Below are 23,075 nucleotides of genomic sequence, written 5' to 3'. Positions count from 1 at the left end.
GATGGCCTCCAAAGTGAGGAAAGGTTAACTTACTCCCTGTGCGTCACATCAATAGGTGCAGGGATATTGGGATAGGTTGTGAAGTGGATTAAAATGACCAACCTAAATACCATTCTTACACCACCAAAGAAGGTGAACCAGGATCTGAGAGATCAATACTTTCCAAATATTAACCCTTCCCCCATCCCCAACAGTAAAAGATCCTGTCTCAAGATTCTCTTTGTGACCTCCTTTTATAAACTTGACTTCAATTTAAATCAACCAGTGCTGGTAATCGAAGCTAGCTGAAAGGTGTGGGGGGAGGGAGAGAAGAATTACAAAAACAAAACAAAAAAAAAATGAATAAATTACTTGACAGTTATTGTTTCACCATCCTCAACACTTTCCAACAACTGATGGAAAAATTATTCAATACAAATTGGAAATATTTCCTGATTGACTGGCAACTATCAGCAGCTCACTATTTCTGACTAAAATCTACTTGTTTCAGGATCTTTCTTAAGTTTCACAGAAGTGATATATTTTAACTGTAAAATGTAATATTTAACTTGTAATTGCTAACTAGCGATAAATAAACTTACTGGTTTGTTAATCCACAGGATATCTGCATTGTCTGACAAAGATTCATCAGGTCCGAAGTCTGTAACGGGCTGGGCTTCCACCCGTGAGCTTTGTTTCCGTTTGAGCATCCTGAAGTTAACTTTGGTTATCTATAACAGTGAAGCCCCCTTAGAAAGAAAAAAAAAACAAATTTATTAAACAACCCATTCATAAAACCTTTTTAGAACAGTTTTGTAAATAGAAAACACTTGTCACTAGACCAGGCTGCTCTTTAACTTGTTGATCAACAGATTATCTACATAAAACACTGAAAGTGAATCACCTAAGAAGGTTTTATACAGAAAGAGGCAACTATAATAATTTTAAAAATCCTAGCAGGACCAGTTTTACTCCCATATGCAAGGAAGGATATTGTTCCAGGCTTAGACTTAAACCAAAGTCTTGATTGGACTGATTAAAAAACAGCCTTATTACTGTTGTTCTTCTCTTTATTATTCGTATTTGTTTAATCTTTCTTTTTGCATATACAATTTTCTACTCGACAGTCAGCCAGTCACAAAGTTCATTCCTCTCCATGTGTCTGGACACACCTAGGCTTCGGGAAGGGTCTCCCCCTTGCACAAGGGTTAGGGACAATCAGAAGCCTTCTGCTTACAGAAACACAGAGGCTGGCTCATTTAAAAACCTCAGGGATGTCAAACGCCTTAAATGGGTTGGGGAGTAGGGAAAAAGAGACTGGATGATGGCCCTGACCTTCCCACATATAGTCCCTCCTGGATGTCTGCAGAAGCTGGACGGTGCAATCCAGTACAGTTCTGAACCAGGACATGTGGTTTGTACAGAATGGCTCAAAGTCCCAACAGGACTTCATTCATATATTCATGTTCATTCGTATATTCTTTGTATGTAAACTGCAATCTGGCTAGCAGGCACCATACAGCATGATGATGAGCACAGTATAAATACTTGCTAGATTCGACTGGCAAGCTGAAGTGGGTTCTAAGCTCATATAAAGCTTTAAGTAGGAGCTTGGTCTGCAGGTGTGGGACTATATAGTCTCTTCACCAACCAGATCATTACTCCAGTTCCAAACATTGTTTAACAAACAAAGGTAATATAAAAACAAACACTAAGGGCTAACTTATGTCAACCTCATTCACGTTGAATGAATAGCATCAATATGGGTGAAATATTAAAAATATAAAAATATTAAAATATTGTAAACAAACACTTCAAATAACATGACGTGTGAGCTTTACATTCTCCAAAGCCCCCCTCTCCTTCTTCCATTTCCTTCCTCTCCCTTATTCCTCGTTTTCCTTTTTCTCCTTACATCCCATCTTCTTCATGCTTGCTTTGCATCCTTCCTGATCCTGCCTTTTCATAATCAGTTCCCAGCTCACTGTGTTTAAAAATAGATCAAAATGCAATAGGGATTTCCCCAAATCTAGAGACTGTCATAGCAGGTTTTGATGTCATGTGGCACTGCAGCATCTCATGATGTATACATGTTGCACAGTAACGAGAGATGTCTCTGAAAGAGTGTCAGTATCTTTAGAAATGCCTATACTGTGAGAGAGGCTGTACTATAAAAGGGTTTTAGTCTACAGTCCTTGTTAATGCAGAACTCCCATTGAGTGAGATGGTAGTTCGCAGCTGAAACTGCAATAGTTTTTCAAGTCCCCTGCAGAAGAAAAACCCACATTATGAAAATATGCCTCGCTAACATGGCCTTTAGTAACCTGTTATTTAAAATACTAAAGTTGTAATTAGGATTTTATTAATAAATATTGACCCTTCCCAGCAATGACTGAGATACTGATCTTGCTAACCTGTCCAGAAAATAATTATAATAGATTGTCAGACCAGATTCAAGACTGTCATTAGGAGATAATGCACAGGAAATAGAATGCATTGACCAGAGAGCTACTATTGAAATCATTTCATAAACGTTCCTGGTAAATGACAAGCTGAGTATATTTTGCAGCAGAAGGTAAATTAAAGTTTTATTTTATTTTCAACTAGCTATAATTAACAGATTTCTTCTTTCAGCACTACTAATTCAGACCATTACTATTAGTGGTATCCTTACATTGAAATTCTTATCTGTCTGGCTGACTAATGATTTCTTTTTCCTACTGAACTGATCTGAACATATAAAAGGTCACAAACTATAGATGTCAACAATGGTTTTAGTTCATCAAGTGGTGGCCAAATACCATGACCAAACAGATCACGCATATTATTTTTAAACTGTAGTCACAAATCAACAAAGTAAATCCAGAAGGGGAAAAAAAAAAAAAAAAAAAATCTATAAAATACAAGTTTTCTTATTTCACACAATTTGAAACAGCATGAGAAAGACACAGATAGTCTGGAAATGGCCTTTAGCAAGCACTGGTAGAGTCTCTTGCAATTCTTTTGTTTTCATTTATTTATTTTTGTTAGAACCAGAAAAGATGTTTTGGTTTGTTTGTTTTTAAACCACATCAAGACTGATGCCGCTTGGATGCTCTGCTGCACATCACGGAGCTAAAGCAGGAATTGTGGCTCCTGAAGCACAGTCTTTCTGCAGCTCCCTCCGGCATAGCTCCACATCACAACCAAGGGAGGGTAGATTCCAACATACACATTTTTTTTGGTCACAGTGAAATTAACATGGGGGACTTAATACAGTCCCTAATGAATATTTCTGTCTCCAAAGCTTTTACAAATATCAGGTGTGAGTGCACTCTGGAGTAAAAACTGGGTTGAATAAGGAAAACATTGCTTCCTTTAGCTGTGTCCATTCACATTTCTTTGTTTTTTCTCTTTAGAGTAACACCAACAATCAAAATTCACAGCACTTGTGCAGATTGCTATTGCTTTTTTCATGTACTTGTTCATTTTTGCTTTTGATTTTAAATGTCTTTTGCCTTGTCAGTTTAGTTTTAGAAGTAAAGATAAACAAAATGAAAGAATGCTGCTCAGACAAGGAGCCCCGCAACTCTGTTAGGTCAGCCTTTTGTTCATTCACTCTCCCTGAGCCAGTAGATATGTTCAGTCAAAGAAAACTAATATCAAGCAAGATGATCCTGACACCATCTTTGAACAAAAGTTCAAGACAATAGGCTTGATTCACCACTATTACACCAGATTTCCAATTCCACTGAAATGGAGTTACATTGGCATGAAGCTGATGACATAAAGAGATTGATTAGAGCCAACGTGTACAGAAAAACAAACAATCAAGATAAAGTAAACCCCAGTTTGTGCCCTCTGACACTGATCTTAAGATTCCTTGGCTGATAGAAGTCTGCACTTTCCACAAAGACAAAAAGATTAGATCAAAAGGAATCATCTGATTCTGTGTAAGATATAGCCTTGTCCCATAAAACATTTGTTGTGAGTTTGCAATACATATAGTATTCTGCTCCAGCAATCTCTGTAACAAAAATGCATGTGCTCCAACAGAGCTCTAACAGAGATGTATGATAAATGGAGCATTTCTTTTCTTATTTTATTTTTTAATTCTGTATGACTTATATTAAGAGTTAAAAATCAGGAAAAAATACCCAGTAACACGTTTTTGATATGTTAGCCAACAGTTCTATAAAATTTTCTCTCCTTAAAAACAATCCTAGCCTGCTGAGGAAAATATCCAAAAGATGACAGCAGTTCACCTCATACTGTCAATAATACCAATAACTGTAAAGATTATTTACACTGGTTTCACTTGCTCCGCTAAGTATGTAAAGGGGGAAGAGGGCACACCATGAGTTACCAATAAGAGAAATAGACCACTGTGGCTGATGAAACCAGCTGACAGCTAGTTTTGAAGAAAAAGGTTTTTATTTTGTTTTGTTTTTAAATACCTCCATTTGCAGCCATCCTGTTTTTTCCATTTGAAGCAAAGTCTAAAAATCCCCTCATCTTTTTTCCCCTTATTTTTCAATGTAGCATTTTGTTAAGTGCAATAGGCTATTCAGTTTTGTACTGAAGCCAAACAGGGTCACCTCTCCAAACAAGAAAAGTTTGCTTTCCCATCCTCTTTCACAACAAAGGAAATACTACAAACCATATCTCCTAAAAAAATCACAATTAGATTCTCACTTTGCATATTTGGTTACCAGCTGCAAAAAAAAGTTGGTGATGTCTCATGGACTTCTAGCAAGGCTTTAGGATTTGCAGGCCAAATAGCAAGAATCAAGACCACCATTTGCAGATTTGGGGAGGAATTCCTCTGCTCTAATACCATAATTCTCCAAAGTACTGTAAGAGCCTTTAATCTGTAAATAGACAGGTGCTCAGACTTTGGTCCATGAATGTCTCCAGTGTCTTGTCTTGTCAGTGGCTTAGAACTGTACTCATACATTCTTCTTCTCCTAAACATACCTCCTTCCTATCAGGATGACTCAGAGCCAGCAGACAACATAAACTCCTCTCCATAGGCTGACACATTGTAAATACCATACGCAACCCACTACCAGTACTTTATAATCTCATGACTCAGTTCCTTTCACTAGATGCCCTCTGTGATGCTGTATAGAAAAAGATTCCAGCTCTATAACGTTGGCAGCTGGCTAGCTTAGGTCACAACCATATGGAAGTATTAACTGTATCCATTCACTTGTGTGTGGATATCAAAGAAATGTTAAGTGGGTCGGTAGACATAAACCCATTCACAGGTGTTGATAAGAAATCAAGGAAAATGTGGATGGTATTGCTTTTGTCTGTCTCCTATACTTAACATTAATTAAGATCAAATGTGTATATACACTGCATGAAACAAATATTACCTGTATTGTCTTCACTTATTTATCCCTGTTATAATGAATGGCTGGCAATTATCTTATGTAAATCAGTGTAACTGGATTACTTGTGTACGCATGGGAAGTAGAAGGTTAACTTCAAAGAGTGAGTCATTGTGTGTCCCACAACAGGAAGTCTATGGACACATGCTGTGCTAGGAACATCCACCAAACTGGTTTTCATCTCATCTTCCTATGACCAGGATCTACAAAATGCTAGATCCTGGGAGAGATTCTTCATCTCTGGACTGCTTGAGTTCTGACAGGGGGAACCGCATGAGATTGGCAGAGGATCCAGCTCTGCATCATTTAGACTACAACACTGATTCACTTGTAAAGTAGTTTATCTGTTTTAACCTCTCAGTAACTCTCTTTTTTCTTAGTTAATACATCTATAGTTTAGTTACTAAAGGATTGGCTACAGCATTGTCTTTGGTGAGATCTGGAGTATATCTTGACTGGTAACTGGTGCTCTGGGGCTGGAAGTAATGTGTGGTGAATTTTGCTTTTAATAACCTTTCATCGTAAATCCCAGTTTGTCTGGGTGGTTAAAAGGGGCTGGAATGCCTAATGGGGCTGTCTGTGACTCCATGGTAAAACTAATGTAGTGATACAGGAGTCCATTTTGTTATTGGCTTGGTTAAATCTAATGATTGAACATATCACCAGTCTGGGGAGTCTGCCCTATTTCCTGACAGTCTACCCAGAGTTTGGCATTCTTAGCCGTGAGCCATTCCAGGTAGTGAGACACCCTCAAACATTACAGGGATATCATTTTGGAACACCAAACCTACAGTATTGTGTGGTTGTTATAAAAATCAATGTTTTGATTTTAAATACAATTGTTTTTGTTTTCCACGGAATGTATCATATTTCCATTAGAGAGGTCATTGCACAAAAGGAAAATTTAGACACTTTCCAGGCTTTACATTCTCAATCATTATTCCCTAATATGGGTCAATACACAGCTTTCCACGTCTATCTTGCTATTGGTCTTCAATCACCCTTTGCCAAAAATTACCACAAATACTTCCTATCTATATAGACCGGGAAGGTTTATGTACTCGAAGATAACACTAAATGGTAACTGTTGGTAAATGACGACATTTTAATGTTGACCAGTGCATGAGCTGTGTGTCCTTGCCACATGTTACAGATCTATTTATGATAATAAACTACTTTTGTGGAGATAGATTTTACATTGTTGCCAACTTGCCATACAGATGCAGACTTTGCCACCCTTATTCGTGCCTTTCTTACCTCAAGAAGAGACTACAGCAACAGGCTCTCTGTGGGGCTACACCTTAAAGTCATTCAGACACACAAGCTCCTGCAGAACATAGTGACTTGCTTATTAAGCCTCTTGAGCATCTTGCCAGGAGCAGAGGACACCAGTACTCTGGGATCTGCACTGGCTGCCTATTGCTCTCTGGATGGAATTTAAACTGTTGGTTATGACCTACAAAGCCAATGGCTTGGGACCTTGCCTTTCTCCCCATGCTGTACTACCACAGCTGCAATCTATACAGGCATCCAGGCTGGATCCCCCTCATTATAGAAGAGAGGGCATGGCTGGCAGTGCATTCACTGTGACAGTCCAGAATGCTGAAACTTACCCCATCCTTTATCCAAAATAACCCAAATTTGGTGACTTTCTGGGCATGTTGCAAAAGACATCTGTTTGAGAGGACTTTTAGAGAGGACTAAGGGTGTGCTTTCCAAAATGACGAAGGGGAGGAAAGGAGCATTTTCGTAGGCGGCTGGCTGGCAGAGTGCCTGTCTGAATTATTATTTTAATGCTGCTAGGATTTTGTTGTACTACTAATTATGTGTTACGGCACCTAGAGCCTTGTATACACATCTTTTTATTATTTAAATTGAAATACATTTAAAAAATAAAACAGTGATTATTCTTTTATAATTGATTTCTTTTAGGAATCATTAATATATAAAAATATAACATCCTCCTCCTCCACACTTTTCCAGCCATTAGTCTATTTGTAGATTTCCAAAGGAATTAATCAACACCTAAATCATTTAAAAAAAAAAAAAAACGCAAAATTTTGAAAGCAAAAATCAGGAATCTTTCAAGCTTCTGATGTGTGTGTGGTTAGTGGTGGTGGTTTCTTTCTTTTTGTTTGTGTAACATCCACCCAGATGGCACCCACCTCTCGCAAGCACCCCCCTTGTGCAGGTGTGTGTCTGCACCTCTTTCAGTCTGTGGTGATCCCTTCTGGCAGTTTCTCTGATGGTTTTTAGTGACTCACCCCTCCAGGCAAGTTTCTCACACAGTCTGTATGGAACACAAATCAAAAACAGACCCCTTCTAGGCTATTAGTCCAACAAAATCTTTAAGTGCTCCTGATACTGGTAGGGGGCTATGCCCCCAGAGCTTCCTCCTTGAAGACTCTTTGCCTACTCTGATCTGCTCTGGTCCCAGCTCTCCAGCTAGGCCTCTTGACAGTTCAGATCCCCTTCTGGGGGGTTATCACTGTCCAATTGTAGGCCACTTCCCCAGTGGCTTATGGGGGGGGACCCTGGCCTGTCCACTACTCCAGGTCTCAGTCCAGGGATCCTAAGAATAGCAGCCATGCACCATGTCCATTTAACTAAACTGCTTTCAGTTCCCTGGGCCACTTCCCCACAGCCACAGCCTTCACCACCGCTTCATCCTTACCACAGAACTTTTCTTCATTTGTGTCCAGCAGCCAGCCAGCCAGCCAGGAGTTCTTTCTTGCTCCCCAGATCCCTGCAGCTCTGAGCTGTCCATGGTGCTGCAGTCCTTCAGCCCACTAGGAGCACAGTTTTCACTCCTCAGGCTCCAAGCAGCAACTGACTCTGATCAGCACTGCAACTCTTTTTAGAGTAGCCTGTAACCTTCTGATTGGCTAGCCCTTGCAGCCTCCCCCGATTGGCTGCTCTCCTGCTCTAGGCCACTTGGAGGACTTTTCTACTACTCCTTTCTGGGGATGGGGATGGCAGGACTTTGAGGCCTCCTGCAGGGGGCCTGGGCCTCGGCCTAGTCATCCCATCACAGTTTGTTTGTAAATAAATGTGACATTTAAAACACACTCTTATGGCTACAGGAAAAATACTACCAAAGGTGGAAGTCATAAGATTCATTATCCTATTACTGTCTGAGCTCTACCACTCAATATCTGGGAAGACAATGAATTGGACTCATAACCAAGGAAATTAAGGCCATACTTGTTTTAAGGATTTGAATTTCTAGAGAAGAAAAGTATAAAAGGTGGAAAGATGTACAAGAAAAACAAAAATAAAAGTCCAGTACACTGGAACCGAGGCTCAGATTCTCAACAGCTATTTAGACTCCTAACTCTCATTGATTTCAATAAAAGTTAGGTACTTATACTTTTTAGGATCTGGGCCTTAAACAACTGTCAATCATAGACAAGGGAGTACTGCGTCCTAAAGAGAACGCCATCAGCAGAAACCAGCACAAGACATTTCATCTAATGTAGGAAAGACAGAAAAAATAAACCAAAGATACAACTGAGAAGAAGAAAAAAGTAGACTACAAGTGAATGGTGCTACATTTTCATTATAATGCAGCCAGGGTTACAGCCACAGAGGGTCTACATTTATAAAATGTATCTGAGGCTGAACTTGTTGTATCCCCCAAAACTGGATTTTATATTCAAAATCTACAGCAGATACAAATCCCTGCTTTAGCATGTGTGTATTATCTTAGTAACACAGTAAAGGTAATTAAGCTTTGTAAACTTAACACCTCTATTTGCCTCCTACACACATCACAAAAATCCCATGTTTTTACTGCCTAAACTCCCAAACACCATAAAAAGAACCCAAATAATTCTTCAAATGGTTACTTCTCAGCTGCTCATTATTTCAAATTATTCTAAAATTCAAAAGTCTACCTCCAAATGAAAGAGAATAACAGATCTGTTTCCTACCTCTCAAGACAATGATACTTGCATCTCTTGCTGAGCTGATGTATTATTATTAATAATAATTCTGTTTTTAGACATTGTTATCCCATGAACACTAGACACACGTCCCTTGCTAAGACATGGGTGCACCTGAGTATAGGCAGAATACCAAAAAAATGATCCACCAAGCTTTACAGTGTAGCTTGAGATTACTGCGGAGATACAAGGCCCAAAGCCTTCAGGTCCCAGCATTCAAATCAACATGGAGTTGAATGAATACCACTTAGCTCAATACAAAGCTTTACAGTTAGTACCTGCAATCTCCAGAATCTGTGCCAGATCAAAAACAGACTACTGCTAGGGCCTGTAGTAACTAAAGATTGCAAATCAAATTCAGGTATTTCATACTACAATCTGAATTTTATGGGGCAATGCCTCAGATGGCAACAAAGCAGATGCATCAAGCAAAGCCCATGAGTTGGATCTGGCCCATTTGACATATTTATGTGGCCTGCATGACGTTCAGATTGTGAAGACTCTAAATTTTCATCTAAAAAGTAAATTTATAGCCCTGCTGGGTGCAAAGAAATCCTTCCAATTATGAACTGCGTATAATCATTACAGTGGTTATAATTATTATTTATTTGTATAGTGTAGCATCTCGGACCCCAGTCATGGACCAGGACCCCATTGTGCTAGCTGCTGTACACACACTGAACAAAAAGATGGTCCCTGCCCCAAAGAGCTTATAATTTAAGTATAAGACGAGAGACAATATGAGAATACCGACAGATGGGGGACTACAAGGAAACAATGAGACAACATTGATCAGTACAATAGACAGTGGTCTCAGCACACCAACAGCCTAGCCCCTGTCAAGTTTTGTGTAGCAATGGCGAAGAGATTTGAAGGAAATGAATGAAGTGACTATGCAGGTGTTTACAGGGAGCTCCAGCCAAGTGTGAGGGGCAGCATGGCAGAAAGCACAAAGGTGCTTATCTGAAAATTTAACAAATGGGCAATGGACACAGGCATTGCGGGCTGATAGGACTCAGGAGTCAACATCGCAAAATGGAACGAAACATGACAGGTAGCATGGGGACAGACAGTGAAGGTATATGCCAGAATCTGCAGACAGCCTGAAACAGCAACTCAAAGATGCACATTTCCTTTCCCTTCAGTAATCTTATTGGGCTTTAGAGTTGACTCAGCAATGAGGACACTTCAATGTCAACATTAACGATTTCACTTCTGATCATTTTAGGGATAGAGTATAATGGGGAGTTGGTGTAAGGAAGAAAATGAAAAGGGAAATAAACAGAGAAGGAAGGATGTAGAAGGCACAGAAACCAAAGGGCATCAAAACAAGGGAAACAAGCAGCAGGAACTGGAATTCCTAGCACAGTCAAGGAACTATGATGTGATTGGAATAACCGAGACTTGGTGGGGCAACTCACATGACTGGAGCACTATCATGGATGGGTATAAACTGTTCAGGAAGGACAGGCAGGGGATAAAAGGTGGAGAAATTGCACAGTATGTAAGAGAACAATATGACTGCTCACAGCTCCAATATGAAACTGGAGAAAAGCCAGTTGAGAGCCTCAGGATTAAGTTTAGAGGTGAGAGCAATAAGGGTGATGTCGTGGTGGGTGTCTGTTACAGACAACCAGACCAAGAGGATGAGGTAGACAAGGCTTTCTTTAGACAATTAATGAAAGTTTCCAGATCACAGGCCCTGGTTCTCACGAGGGACTTCAAATCACTCTGACATATGCTGGGAGAGCAAGACAGCAATACACAGACAATCCAGGAAGTTTTTGGAGAGTGTTGTGGACAACTTCCTAGTGCAAGTGCTAGAGGAACCAACTAGAGGCTGTGCTCCTCTTGACCTGCTGCTCACAAATAATGAAGAATTGGTAGGGGAAGTAGAAGTGGATGGTAACCTGGGCAGCAATGACCATGAGATGATAGAGTTCAGGATCCTGACAAAAGGAAGAAAGGAGAACAGCAGGATACAGACCCTGGACTTCAGAAAATCAGACTTTGACTCACTCAGGAAGCTGATGGGCAGGATCCCATGGGAGGCTAATATGAGGGGGAAAGGAGTCCAAGAGAGCTTGGTGTATTTTTTAAAAAAAAACACCTTATTGAGGGCGCAGGAACAAATCATCCTTATGTGCAAAAAGAATAGCAAATATGGCAGGCAACCAGCTTGGCTTAACACAGAAATCTTCGGTGAGCTTAAACACATAAAATAAGCTAACAAGAAGTGGAAGCTTGGTCGGATGTCTAGGGATGAGTATAAAAATACTGCTCAAGCATGCAGGAGTGAAATCAGGAAGGCCAAAGCACAATTGGAGTTGCAGCTAGCAAAGGACACGAAGAGTAACAAGAAGGGTTTCTACAGGTATGTTAGCAACAAGAAGGTGGTCAGGGAAATAGTGGGCCCCTTACAGAATGGGGAAGGCAACCTAGTGACATATGATGTGGAAAAAGCTGAATTACTCAATGGTTTTTTTGCCTCTGTCTTCACAGAGAAGGTCAGCTCCCAGACTACTGCACTGGGCAGCACAAAGTAGGGAGGAGGTGAGCAGCCCTCATTGGTGAAAGAACAGGTTCAGGACTATTTAGAAAAGGTGGACATACACAAGTCCAGGGGGCCGGATGCAATGCATCTGAGGATGCTGAGAGAGTTGACTAATGTGATTGCAGAGCCATTGGCCATTATCTTTGAAAACCCGTGGTGACTGGAGGAGGTCCTGGGCAATTGGAAAAAGGCAAATATAGTGCCCATCTGCAAAAAAAGAGGAGAAGAATCAAGGGAACTACAGACCAGTCAGCCTCACCTCAGTCCCCTGAAAAATCATGGTGCAGGACCGCAAGGAACCCATTCTGAAGCACTTGGAAGAGATGAAGGTGATCAGGAACAGTCAGCATGGATTTACTAAGGGCAAGATGAGTAGAAAGCTGGCTAGATCATCGAGCTCAACGGGTAGTGATCAATGGTCGATATCTAGTTGGCAGCCAGTAACAAGCGGAGTGCCATAGGTGTCGGTCCTGGGGCCAGTTTTGTTCAACATCTTCATTAATGATCTAGAGGATGGAGTAGCTTGCACCCTCAGCGAGTTTGCAATGACACTAAACTGGGGGGAGTGGTAGATATGCTGGAGGGTAGGGATAGGATACAGAGTGACTTAGACAAATTGGAGGAATGGGCCAAAAGAAAGCTGGACAAGTGCAGAGTCCTGCACTTAGGATGGAAGAATCCCATGCACTGCTACAGACTGGGGACCAACTGGCTAAGCAGCAATTCCGCAGGTTACAGTGGACAAGCAGCTGGATATGAGTCAACAGGGTGCCCTTATTGTCAAGAAGATGAACAACATATTGGGTTGCATTAGAAGCATAACTAGCAGATCGAAGGAAGTGATTATTCCCCTCTATTAAATCATTGGTGAAGCCTCATTTGGAGTATTGTGTCCAGTTTTGTGCACCCCACTACAGGAAGAACATGGACAAATTAGAGAGAATCCAGCAGAGGGCAACAAAAATGATTAGGGGAGCTGGAGCACATGACTTATGAGAAGAGTGTGAGGGAACTGGGCTTATTTAATCTGCAGAAGAGAAGAGTGAGGGGGGATTTGATAGCAGTCTTCAACTACCTGAGGTGGGGTTCCAGGGAGGATGGAGGTAGAACAAGGAGCAATGGTCTCAATTTGCAGTGGCAAAGGTCTAGGTTGGATATTAGGAAAATCTTTTTCACTAGGAGGATGGTGAAGCACAGAAATGGGTTACCTAGAGAGGCGGTAGAATCTCCATCCTTAGAGGTTTTTAACATGCAGCTTGACAAAGCCCTGGCTGGGATGATTTAGTTGGTCCTGCTTTGAACAGGGATTGAATTAGATGACCTCCTGAAGTCCTTTCCAACCTTCTTCTATGATTCCATGAAATAGCATTAGTCAATATTTTCTCATTGAGTAGATTTTCTCATTAAGTGCCTCTGAATGCAACAATGGATAGTGAACAAATAAACAATAACTAAAAGTATAGTTACTATGTAAAGGCCATGGTATACCCATGATCCTTGTGCATGTACTCTGTTAGCATCCGTGGGAGTTCCACTGTGGAACGTGGGGAGTATATCATCCTAACCAGACACGTTCCTCCACTGACTAGAATGAAAAATGGAATTGTCCCTCTCCAGCTACTGACTGACAGCACAGAAATAGAGTCTTAAATATTTGGCTCTGCAGTCTCTGGGAACTGCACTTTAGACAAGCTGATAGTTGAGGTCCCCTTCCTTCTTTCACCAGGGGCCTGAAGGACATTCACCAGCCCACTGCTGAGGCAAAGTGCTGGGTATAAAACCTAGATATACGTTTGTAATCATTGCTGCCTTGCCAAGCCATATTGAAGAAGTAGTTGGGGTCTCTGCGAGAACAGTAGTTGCTATCTGCTCCATTTTGGGCAGACTAGGTAAAGTGCCCACATGTTGGGCCCCACAAGTAGGGCGGAGTTTACACTCCGCCATCTCACACTAACCTCGCAGGCAGCCACGAGGACCAGCCCGCTAGTGCAGTGCCTGACTAACAAATAATAAAGCAAAGCGCCTGCTTTGCCCAAGGCTTGGATTTATTTTTAAACACAGGAAGCAGAATATTGGTGGAGTTTACCTGCCCCATTGAAGAGCCGGTATCTTTGGCTTCAAGACAATAAGTAGGAAGGGTCCGAAGAACCCCACGAACTCGCCCACCCCCTCCCCTACGTCTGGGACACAGGAAGCGGCTGCAGGCCACAGTCTAGCCACAGCAGAGAGAGAGGCCTGCGGCGAGCAGCCCTGGGCAGCGCGCATCTGCTAACAATGGCTCCTGCTTTAGCTTTATGTTGACAAAAGGCAGGTGACAGGCAGGCGCCCAGCGGGCCGGGGGAGGGAGGTGAGGGAGGACAGGCTGCTGCCATCTGCAAGGGGAACGGAGGATGGTAGCTCCGAGCTGGCGCCTCACCCAGGGGAACCGGCCATCAGCGGCTGTGGAGGAGGCGGTGCCCCCCGGCCCCTAGAACCTGGCCCGCTGGCCCGATTGCGGCCCCGGCTCCCCCCCCCCCCGCTTACAGCAGGCCGGGGATGCGCCGAGCGCCCCTTCCCCCGCCTCCCACATCGGGAAGGGGGGAGGCACAGCGGCCCCGCAGCTGGAGGGGTGGAGGAATGTCACGCTCCCCCTGCCACCCCGCAGCGGGGAGCGGCCCAAGGGGTGCGGATGCACCAGGTGGGATCCGCTCCCTGCGCGTCCAGAGCCCGGCAGGCCGCCCGCCGCCGCCGCCACCAGCCATCCGCCCCCGAGCAGCTGCTTCTTCCCCCGGCGTCTGGCCCCTGTCAGAAGCCCCCTGCGGGCGGAGGGAGGGGAAGACCGGGGGGGGGGCCGGTTAGCAACCCCGAGAACCCCAGCCCCGCGGGACAGAGGGAGGCCGGGGGAGAGCAGAGCAACACCGCACAGACAACAGAGCCCGATGCCACCAACCTACCGCCTGCACCGCCCTTCATGGCGTGCTCGGGAGCAATGGTCTCTGCCCCTCGGGCGTGGTGGGATTTGCTAGGGGTTGTTTGTTTTTAGGTGGTCCTCCCTGCGGCGCCGGTGGTGATGCGGGGGGGCTGAATGGAGAAGACGTGACACAGGGGGAGGAGGCGGCGGCGGCGGCGCTTGGTAGGTAAGGGCGGCCGGTCGGCGCGAGCAGGTTCCTTTTCTCGGCGCGATTACAGCCTTCAGTCTCACAGCAACAGCTGTGAATTCACTGGCACAGACCGCGGCAATGCAGGCGCGCACGCAGCCAGTGCAAATGCACACCCGCGCGTGTTCAAAAGGCATACCCCCTGCACCGAGAGCCCTGTGTATGCAGAAACGCACAGATCCAGACATCCAAACAAGTGCCCACGCCGTGGAGATGCACAATGCATACACAAATGTATTGACACACAGACAAGTGCGCGTGCACACATGGCGCAAGCCGGCTAGTACATACAAGGAGAATGACAAATGCATACAGATGCAATGTATACTTAATACAGTGCACAGAATGATAAAGGTATATCGAAACGCATACAATGTATACACACATATGGGGCTTGGATATACATAGACAAGATTACCAACTCTCATGGTTTTCTTCAACCCTCAGATTGTGATTAGGTGAAAATGGCAGAGCGGTTTGATTTGGTTTTTTTTGTGAAAGTTTCTAACCGTCATGGTTAGGAAGAAATGCTTGAAAATGTGACCTGAGTGTTAACTCTAGGTTTAAAAAAAAATAATCAAATAATGTTTTTAACATTTGATTTTATAAGCAAATCTCATTATTTTGGGGGCCTAACTCATGATTTTCAAATGTCTGGGGTTATCAATACCACACACACAATGCATACATCCACATACAGATAAAAATGCTTCCATGCACACACCATCAGTGCATATAGAGTTATACATAAAGCAGCTACACCAACAGATACAGCACAGGTACATACATGTACATAAATATGGTCTACACACACGATACTGCAGTAAGAGTTTTTGCCTAGGCCTGCTCTCCAACTATCAATTTCACTATAATCACACTCAATACACGAAAAATGTACACTTGTGTATTGTTGGATTACAAGGACTACCTTCAGCAGCAGTAATAGGGGATAGGAAGGAGCCAGGGAGAAGGGCAGCCAGTTCCAACTGAATGATGCACTTGTGATTCCCAAGAAGTACATGATACACAAGGGTAACAGTATATGGGATTTTTAAAGTTGTTCTTTAAAATACACTTCAGTATCCATCCAAGTTATTCATTAAGCCTCAAAATACAATTAAAAATAAAAGCAGCCCAAAGTCCTTTATACAGGATAAAATTGAACAGTCACTGAACGACAAGCAGAGACAGTTTCAATGGAAAAATAAATCCAAACAACCATTCCACAAAGCATATAATTGACAACCCACATACCACTGTTTTGGTATTTCTACAGCCATATTTAATATTCTTTGTCACAGTTTGTCAAGCACTATGACAGTTTGGTTATTTTGATTATAAAAAAAAAAAAAAAAAAAAAAAAAAAAAAAAACCCTGTTTGGATGCTTCAAAGCTATTTTCATTTCTAGGCGCTTTCCCAGTACCCGTGCGGCTTCATTTTAGAATGGATATTTTTACTGGCACCATCAACTGTGCAGAATTGTTTCACTTCATATAACAAAAATAAAGGGAAAAAGTTCTCTGATCTAAAGTTCAGTATTAAAAATAGATGGATAAATGCATAAAAATATGATAAAAATGAACAATATAAAATATTATTGTAAATAGATTCTAGAAATACAAAAATGAGGAAAAATGTTCCCATAAATCATGCCATCACCTGCTTGTATAGAATTATAGAAACATAGGGGTGGAAAGAACCAAAAGAAGTCATCAAGGCCAGACCTCCTGTCCTGAGGGAGGACCAAGTAGACCTAGACCTTCCCTGACAGATATTTGTCCAACCTGTTCTCAAAAACCTCCAATAGAGGGTTTTCTACAATCTCCCTTGGAAGCCTATTCCAATGCTTAACTATCCTTACAGTTGGAAAGACTTCCTATTATCTAACCTAAATCTCACTTCCTGCAGATTAAGCCTATTATTTCTTGTCCTTCCTTCAGTGGACATGGAGAATAATTGATCACAATCCTTTATAACATCCCTTAACATATTTGAAGGCATTATCTGCTCTTCTGTCAATCTTCTTTTCTCAAGACTAATCCTGCCCATTTCTTTTTATTTTTTTAAACCTTTCTCCTTGGTCAAGTTTTCTAAACCTTTTATCAGTTTTGTTGTTGTCCTCTGGACTCTCTCCAATTTGTCCACAGCTTTCTTAAAGCGTAGCACCAGGATTGGACTCAGTACTCCAGCAGAAGACTCACTAGTGCCAAGAAGAATGGGACAATTACCTTCCGTGTCTTACATGTCACTCCTGTCAATATATCCCAGAGTATTAACCATTTTTGCAACTGCATCACATTGTTGACTCATTCAATTTGTGATCCACTATAACCCCAATCCTTTTCAGCAGTACTATTACCTAGTCTGTTTTTCCCCATTTTGTAGTGGTACATTTGAATTTCTTTACTGAATTTCATTTTGTTGGATTCAGAGCAATTCTCCAATTTGTCAAGGTTTTGAATTCTAATCCTGTTCTCCCAAGTGCTTGCAACTCCCTCCCAGCTTGGTGTCATCTGCAGTTTTTCTAAACAAACTTTCCACTCCATTATCCAAGTCATTAATGAAAATATTGACTAGTACCAGACCCAAGACTGACCTATGTGGGACCCCCTACTATATATGCCCTCCCAGTGAATATTGATAACTACTCTTTCTGTACAATCTTTCAACCAGTTTTACACCCACTTTACAGTAATTTCAGCTAGATTGTATTTCCCTAGTTTACCTATGAGAATGTCATGTGGGACTGGGTCAAAAGCCTTGCTAAAATCAAGATATATCAGATCTACTGCTTCCCTCACATCCACTAGACCACTAACCCTGTTAAAGAAGGAAATCATATTGGGATGGCATGATTAGGTCTTGAAAAAATCCATGCTGGCTATTCCTTATCACCTTATTATTCGCTAAGTGCTTACACACTGGTTGTTTAATAATTTGTTCCAGTATGTTTCCATGTATCAAAGTTAGGCTGACTGATATATAATTTCCCCCCTCCTCATTCTTTTGTTATCCTTTTTAAAAGGTAAGTACTATGTTTGTCCTTCTCAAGTCCTCTGGGTCCTCACCCATCCTCCATGAGTTCTCAAGATAATTGCTAATGGTTCTGAGATTGCTTTAGCTAGTTCCTTAAGTACCTTATGATGAATTTCATCAGGCCCTGCCAACTTGAATACATCCAACTTCTCTAAATATTGTTAACCTGTTCTTTCCCTATTTTGTCTCACGTTCCTTCCCCCTTGTTCATATTAATTGTGTTGAGTAACTGATCACCATTAAATTTTTAAGTAAGAACTGAAGCAAAATAGGCCTTTTTGATGTCAGCAGATATTAATTCTTGTTCCCCACTAAATAGACAAAGGAAAGTGTTGCCCCTCCTTCTCTTGCTCCTAATGTATTTAATGAACTTCTTATTGTTTTTTATGACCCTGCTAGGTGAATATCATTTTGTGTCTTAGTTTTTCTGATTTTGTTCCTACATGCTTGTGTTGTTCTTTTGTACTCTTCATTAGCAATTCATCCATGTTTCCATTTTTTGATGTTCAGGTCATTAAAGAGCTTTTGATGGAACCGTATTGGCCTTTTTCACTAGTCTCATTTTTCCTTCACATCAGGATAGTTTGCAGTTGTGCCTTTAATATTGTCTCCTTGAGAAAAAGCCAGCTCTCCTGAATTCCTTTTTTCCTTAGATTTCCTTCCATGGGACCTTACCTGCCAGTTCTCTAAGTTCATTAAAGTATGCTTTTTTTTTAAAGTCCATTGTCCTATTCTACTGCTCTCATTGTTTCCTTTCTTTAGGATCATGAAATCTATCATGTCAGGATCACTTTAACCCAAGTTACCGTCCACCTTCAGATTTGCCACCAATTCCTCTCCATTGTTCAGAATCAAGTCTAAAATAGGTATCCTGGTTACTGCCTCCATTTTCTGAAACAAAAAGTTGTCTCCAATACATTCAAATAACTTATTGGAAATTTTCTGTTTTGCTATATTATTTTACCAACAGCTGTCTGGGTAGTTAAAGTCACCCATTACTACCAGAGTCCCCCATTACTAGCGATACTAAGTATTTTTAGTTTCTTGGTCAAAAAAGTAAGATTCTTATAAATTTATATTTTGTCTTTAATTGATAACTGATGTGAAATAATATAGAATAGCAATTTTGAGGAGCTTGTCAAATCTGAAAAGGATCTGATCCTTAAGGAGGATTGCTTATGTGAGTGAAATTACATATGCATAAGTATTTACAAAAATTATGCCCTAAATAAGAAACAGAAAATGGAAGAAGAATATATGCATATAATTGAATTAAGGCCTTTTATGTTTTAGCTACTAGATATTATAGTAAAAAAAAAATTAGCCAGTAAGGTAGCAGGCCTTAAGACAATGGTCCTGATCCTGCAAACACTAACATATATGTTTAACATTAGTACCCTGAGTAGTCCAAAGAAAGCACGTGGCATAAATCTTTTCAGGATTGCGGCCCTTGATATTAAACAACCCACCAATGCCTCATGGCAAATATTGAAAAATATTCATTTAGAGGTGAATATGCCTAGATATTAAATAGCTTGTATTTCTCCTCCCCATTATATTTTAGTATTTTGAATGTGTTGCTAGGCAGCATTATGCTGTTGGCGATACCATCTCTCAGATGAGAAGAGACAGTTGCAAACATTGAGAGTTTACAGCTTAATCTCAGTTTGTGCTAGCAGATGAAATCTTAGTCTGTGGCAGCAGATATGATGTTGTGCAACAGAACTGCTGCAATTATATTGACTTCGGAAAAATACTATTTTCCTTATTGATTTAACAGTTCAACTTTTGCACATCACCACATCTGCTAACAAGACGGCCAGATTCTGCCATGCTTACTCACATTCAAACATACCTTTAACTTTTCCTCATCAAGTACGGTGGTAGAATATGACCCACAGAGAGTTGTGTGGACAGTGGAAATATGCAGTTAAACTTATAGAGAAAATATTCTTTCCATTATTCATTTTGCCACAGTTCCTCTTTTGTGTGAAGTTACGTTTGTAGCTCAGAGCGCAGTTATAGGAATTTTAAAACTTCACGAAAGTTACATAGGCATGTCTTCAAGCATATCTTGTTAAATCTGAATAGTTTTAAAATTGTTAAATTAGTTTTGTAAATTAAAGAGGCCATCAATCAACAATAACTAGCTATATGTCCATTTTAAATATTTAGGGCCAAAATCTGGCCTCAGATTCATACATACAACTCCCATTGACTTCAAACAGGTGGTTAAGGGCAGAATTTGAGCCTTAAACTACCATATTGGAATGCAGAAAAGCTTATAAATACATATATATATTTGCTGCATAGTTGCCTAACTCTAGAATAGATAAATGAGTTTGCCCAGTCTTCCCAAAAGAATTTCATCACTGGGCTGAACCTAACCACGTTGAAGCTTCTGCTCAAAAGGAAAATTTGCAAAAGCTACAAGAAATTGAACATAAGAGTTCCAGAGGGGTAGCCGTGTTAGTCTGTATACAGCAAAAACAACGAGAGTCTTGTAGCACTTTAAAGACTAACAAATTTAATTTCTGCAGGCATAAGCTTTCGTGGGCTGAAACCCACTTTGTCAGATGCAACAAAAAGAAATCAGATAGGGGGTGTATATTACACACACACACACACACACACACACACACACACCCCAAGGATAAGGAACAACAATGGGGAGGGTAGGTGTTAGCAAAATCCATTCAGAGCAGATGAGACCTATTCACAACCATTGATTAGAAGGTGAGAATGTGTGAACAGTGACAATTACTTCTTCTAATGAAATAACCATTCCAAGTCTCTATTCAGACCCAGTTTGACTTTGTCAAGTTTGCATATGAGTTCAATAATTTCCACCCCACCATCAATCTCAGCCTGGACCAGTCCACACAAGAAATCCACTTCCTGGACACTACAATACAAATAAAGGATGGTCACATTAATACCACCCTATACCGAAACTGTTCAACTGATCGCAATACATATCTTCATGCCTCCAGCTTCCACTCTGGATACATTACACAATCCATTGTCTACAGCCAAGCCCTAAGATAACAACCAGATTTGCTCCGATCCCTCAAACAGAGACAAACACCTATAGGATCTCCATAAAACATTCTTAAAACTACAATACCCACCTGGAGAGGTGAAGAAACAAATTGACAGAGCCAAACGGGTACCCAGAAGTCACCTACTACAGGACAGACCCAACAAAGAAAACAACAGAACACCACTGGCCATCACCTACAGCCCCCAGCTAAAATCTCTCCAACACATCATTAAGGATCTATAGCCTATCCTAGCAGATGATCCCTCACTCGCTCAAGCTGTGGGAGGCAGACCTATCCTTGCTTACAGGCAGCCCCCCAACCTGAAGCAAATACTCATCAGCAACCATACTCCATACAACAAGAACACTAACCCAGGAACCTATCCCTGCAACAAACCCCATTGCCACCTCTGCCCGCACATCAACTCTAGTGACACCATCACAGGTCCAAACCACATCAGCAACACCATAAGGACCTGCACATCTACTAATGTAATATATGCCATCATGTCCCAGCAATGTCCCTCTGCCATGCACATTGGCCAAACCAGACTGTACTACGCAAAAGAATAAATAGACAAATCAGACATAAAAAATGGTAACATCCATAAATCAGTTGGAGAGCACTTCAATCTCCCAGGACACTCTGTAGCAGACTTGAAAGTTGCTATTCTTCTACAAAAAACTTCAAAAACAGACTTCAGCGAGAAACTGCACAGCTGGAACTCATATGCAAACTTGACATAATCAAACTGGGTCTGAATAGGGACTTGGAATGGTTCTCTCATTACAAGAAGTAATTGTCACTGTTCACACATTCTCACCTCTTAATCAATGGTTGTGAATAGGCCTCTACTACTCTAACTGAATGGACTTTGCTAACACCTACCCTCCCCATTGTTGTTCCTTACCCTTGGATGTATATATATACCCCCTATCTGATTTCTATTTCTTGCATCTGACGAAGTGGGTTGCAGCCCACGAAAGCTTATGCCTGCAGAAATTAAATTTGTTAGTCTTTAAAGTGCTACAGGACTCTCGGTGTTTTTGCTGAAAATAAGAGCTTACAGTGGGCTTCTCTTCTCATCCTTGACCATAGCTTTGGGGCCAAGGATGCTGTAACATTATCTGCAAGTCACACAAGGGCCTTTCTGGATGAAAGGTACTTAGTAAATCAATATTTCCAAGGTTAAACCATGCCCTAGCTCTGTCTATCCACCTACACCTGGGAAAAGTACTGGGCTCAAAGCATCCACTTGGGGCATGCCTGGTTGCAAGTTCTGGGTAGCCCTTAAAGGGGCTTAAAGAGGGAAGAAGTTCTTAGTCTCCCTTATGCTCCTGTAAGGCACGTAGTGTAGTCCAAGGCGCATTTCTGCCCTAAATGATTAAGTTATCAAAGAGAAATATGATTCCTGATGGTGAATGAGACACACAAAATAGCACGTGCCTCTAGGCTGGACTATATCATCGAACTTCAGGGGCAGGCAGATGATGAACACCTCTTCCTCTATCCCTTCCCAGCCAATAACAACAATAGTTATATAGGATGTTCACTCACGTTTTGGACCAAAACCCATCCAGTTTCATAAAACTCCAGTGTCACTGTCCTTTTCAATGACATCAATATAAATGCACATGTTTCCAGAGCAGAACGTATATCTTAATTCCCTCATTCTGGATGGAAACAGGTAAAGCTGGGTAAATCCTGCAAAATACTTCGTATGAATATTTGTTAGTGCCAAATCCTGAGCATAAAGTGGTTTGACATTATGTGGACAGTCACAATCTCTCAAAGATTTGGCTTTCCTTCAGTCGCTCATTATATTCAAAAGTAGCATTGCATGCTCTTCTGCCATCTTGCCAGGATGGACAAAATGACCCCAGCATATTGTTTTCAACCTGTCCATCGACACATGAAGGAGTCCATCCCCTGAGCCTACCTGGCACCGTTCATGGGGCTGCCCCAGAGATTCATGGATTTGCAGCATTGAGCCAGATCTGAGAAC

General features: G+C 41.5%; 1 protein-coding gene across 1 annotated transcript in view; it reads right to left on the bottom strand.

Moving 5' to 3' along the window:
• NALCN (sodium leak channel, non-selective) overlaps window positions 1–23,075 on the bottom strand; it is a 346,536-nt gene that overhangs the window by 320,122 nt on the left and 3,339 nt on the right. The window contains exon 2 of the mRNA XM_067536921.1: window positions 582–728. Within this exon, the coding sequence (XP_067393022.1) occupies window positions 582–689 (108 nt within the window). The 5' untranslated portion in view covers window positions 690–728. The remainder of the gene's footprint in view (window positions 1–581; window positions 729–23,075) is intronic.

Source organism: Emydura macquarii, unplaced genomic scaffold (assembly GCF_026122565.2).
Source record: "Emydura macquarii macquarii isolate MOO-44397 ecotype Brisbane River unplaced genomic scaffold, CSIRO-AGI_Emac_v2 contig_3671, whole genome shotgun sequence".
Classification (NCBI taxonomy): domain Eukaryota; kingdom Metazoa; phylum Chordata; order Testudines; family Chelidae; genus Emydura; species Emydura macquarii.
This window is presented reverse-complemented; position numbering and strand designations above follow the sequence as displayed.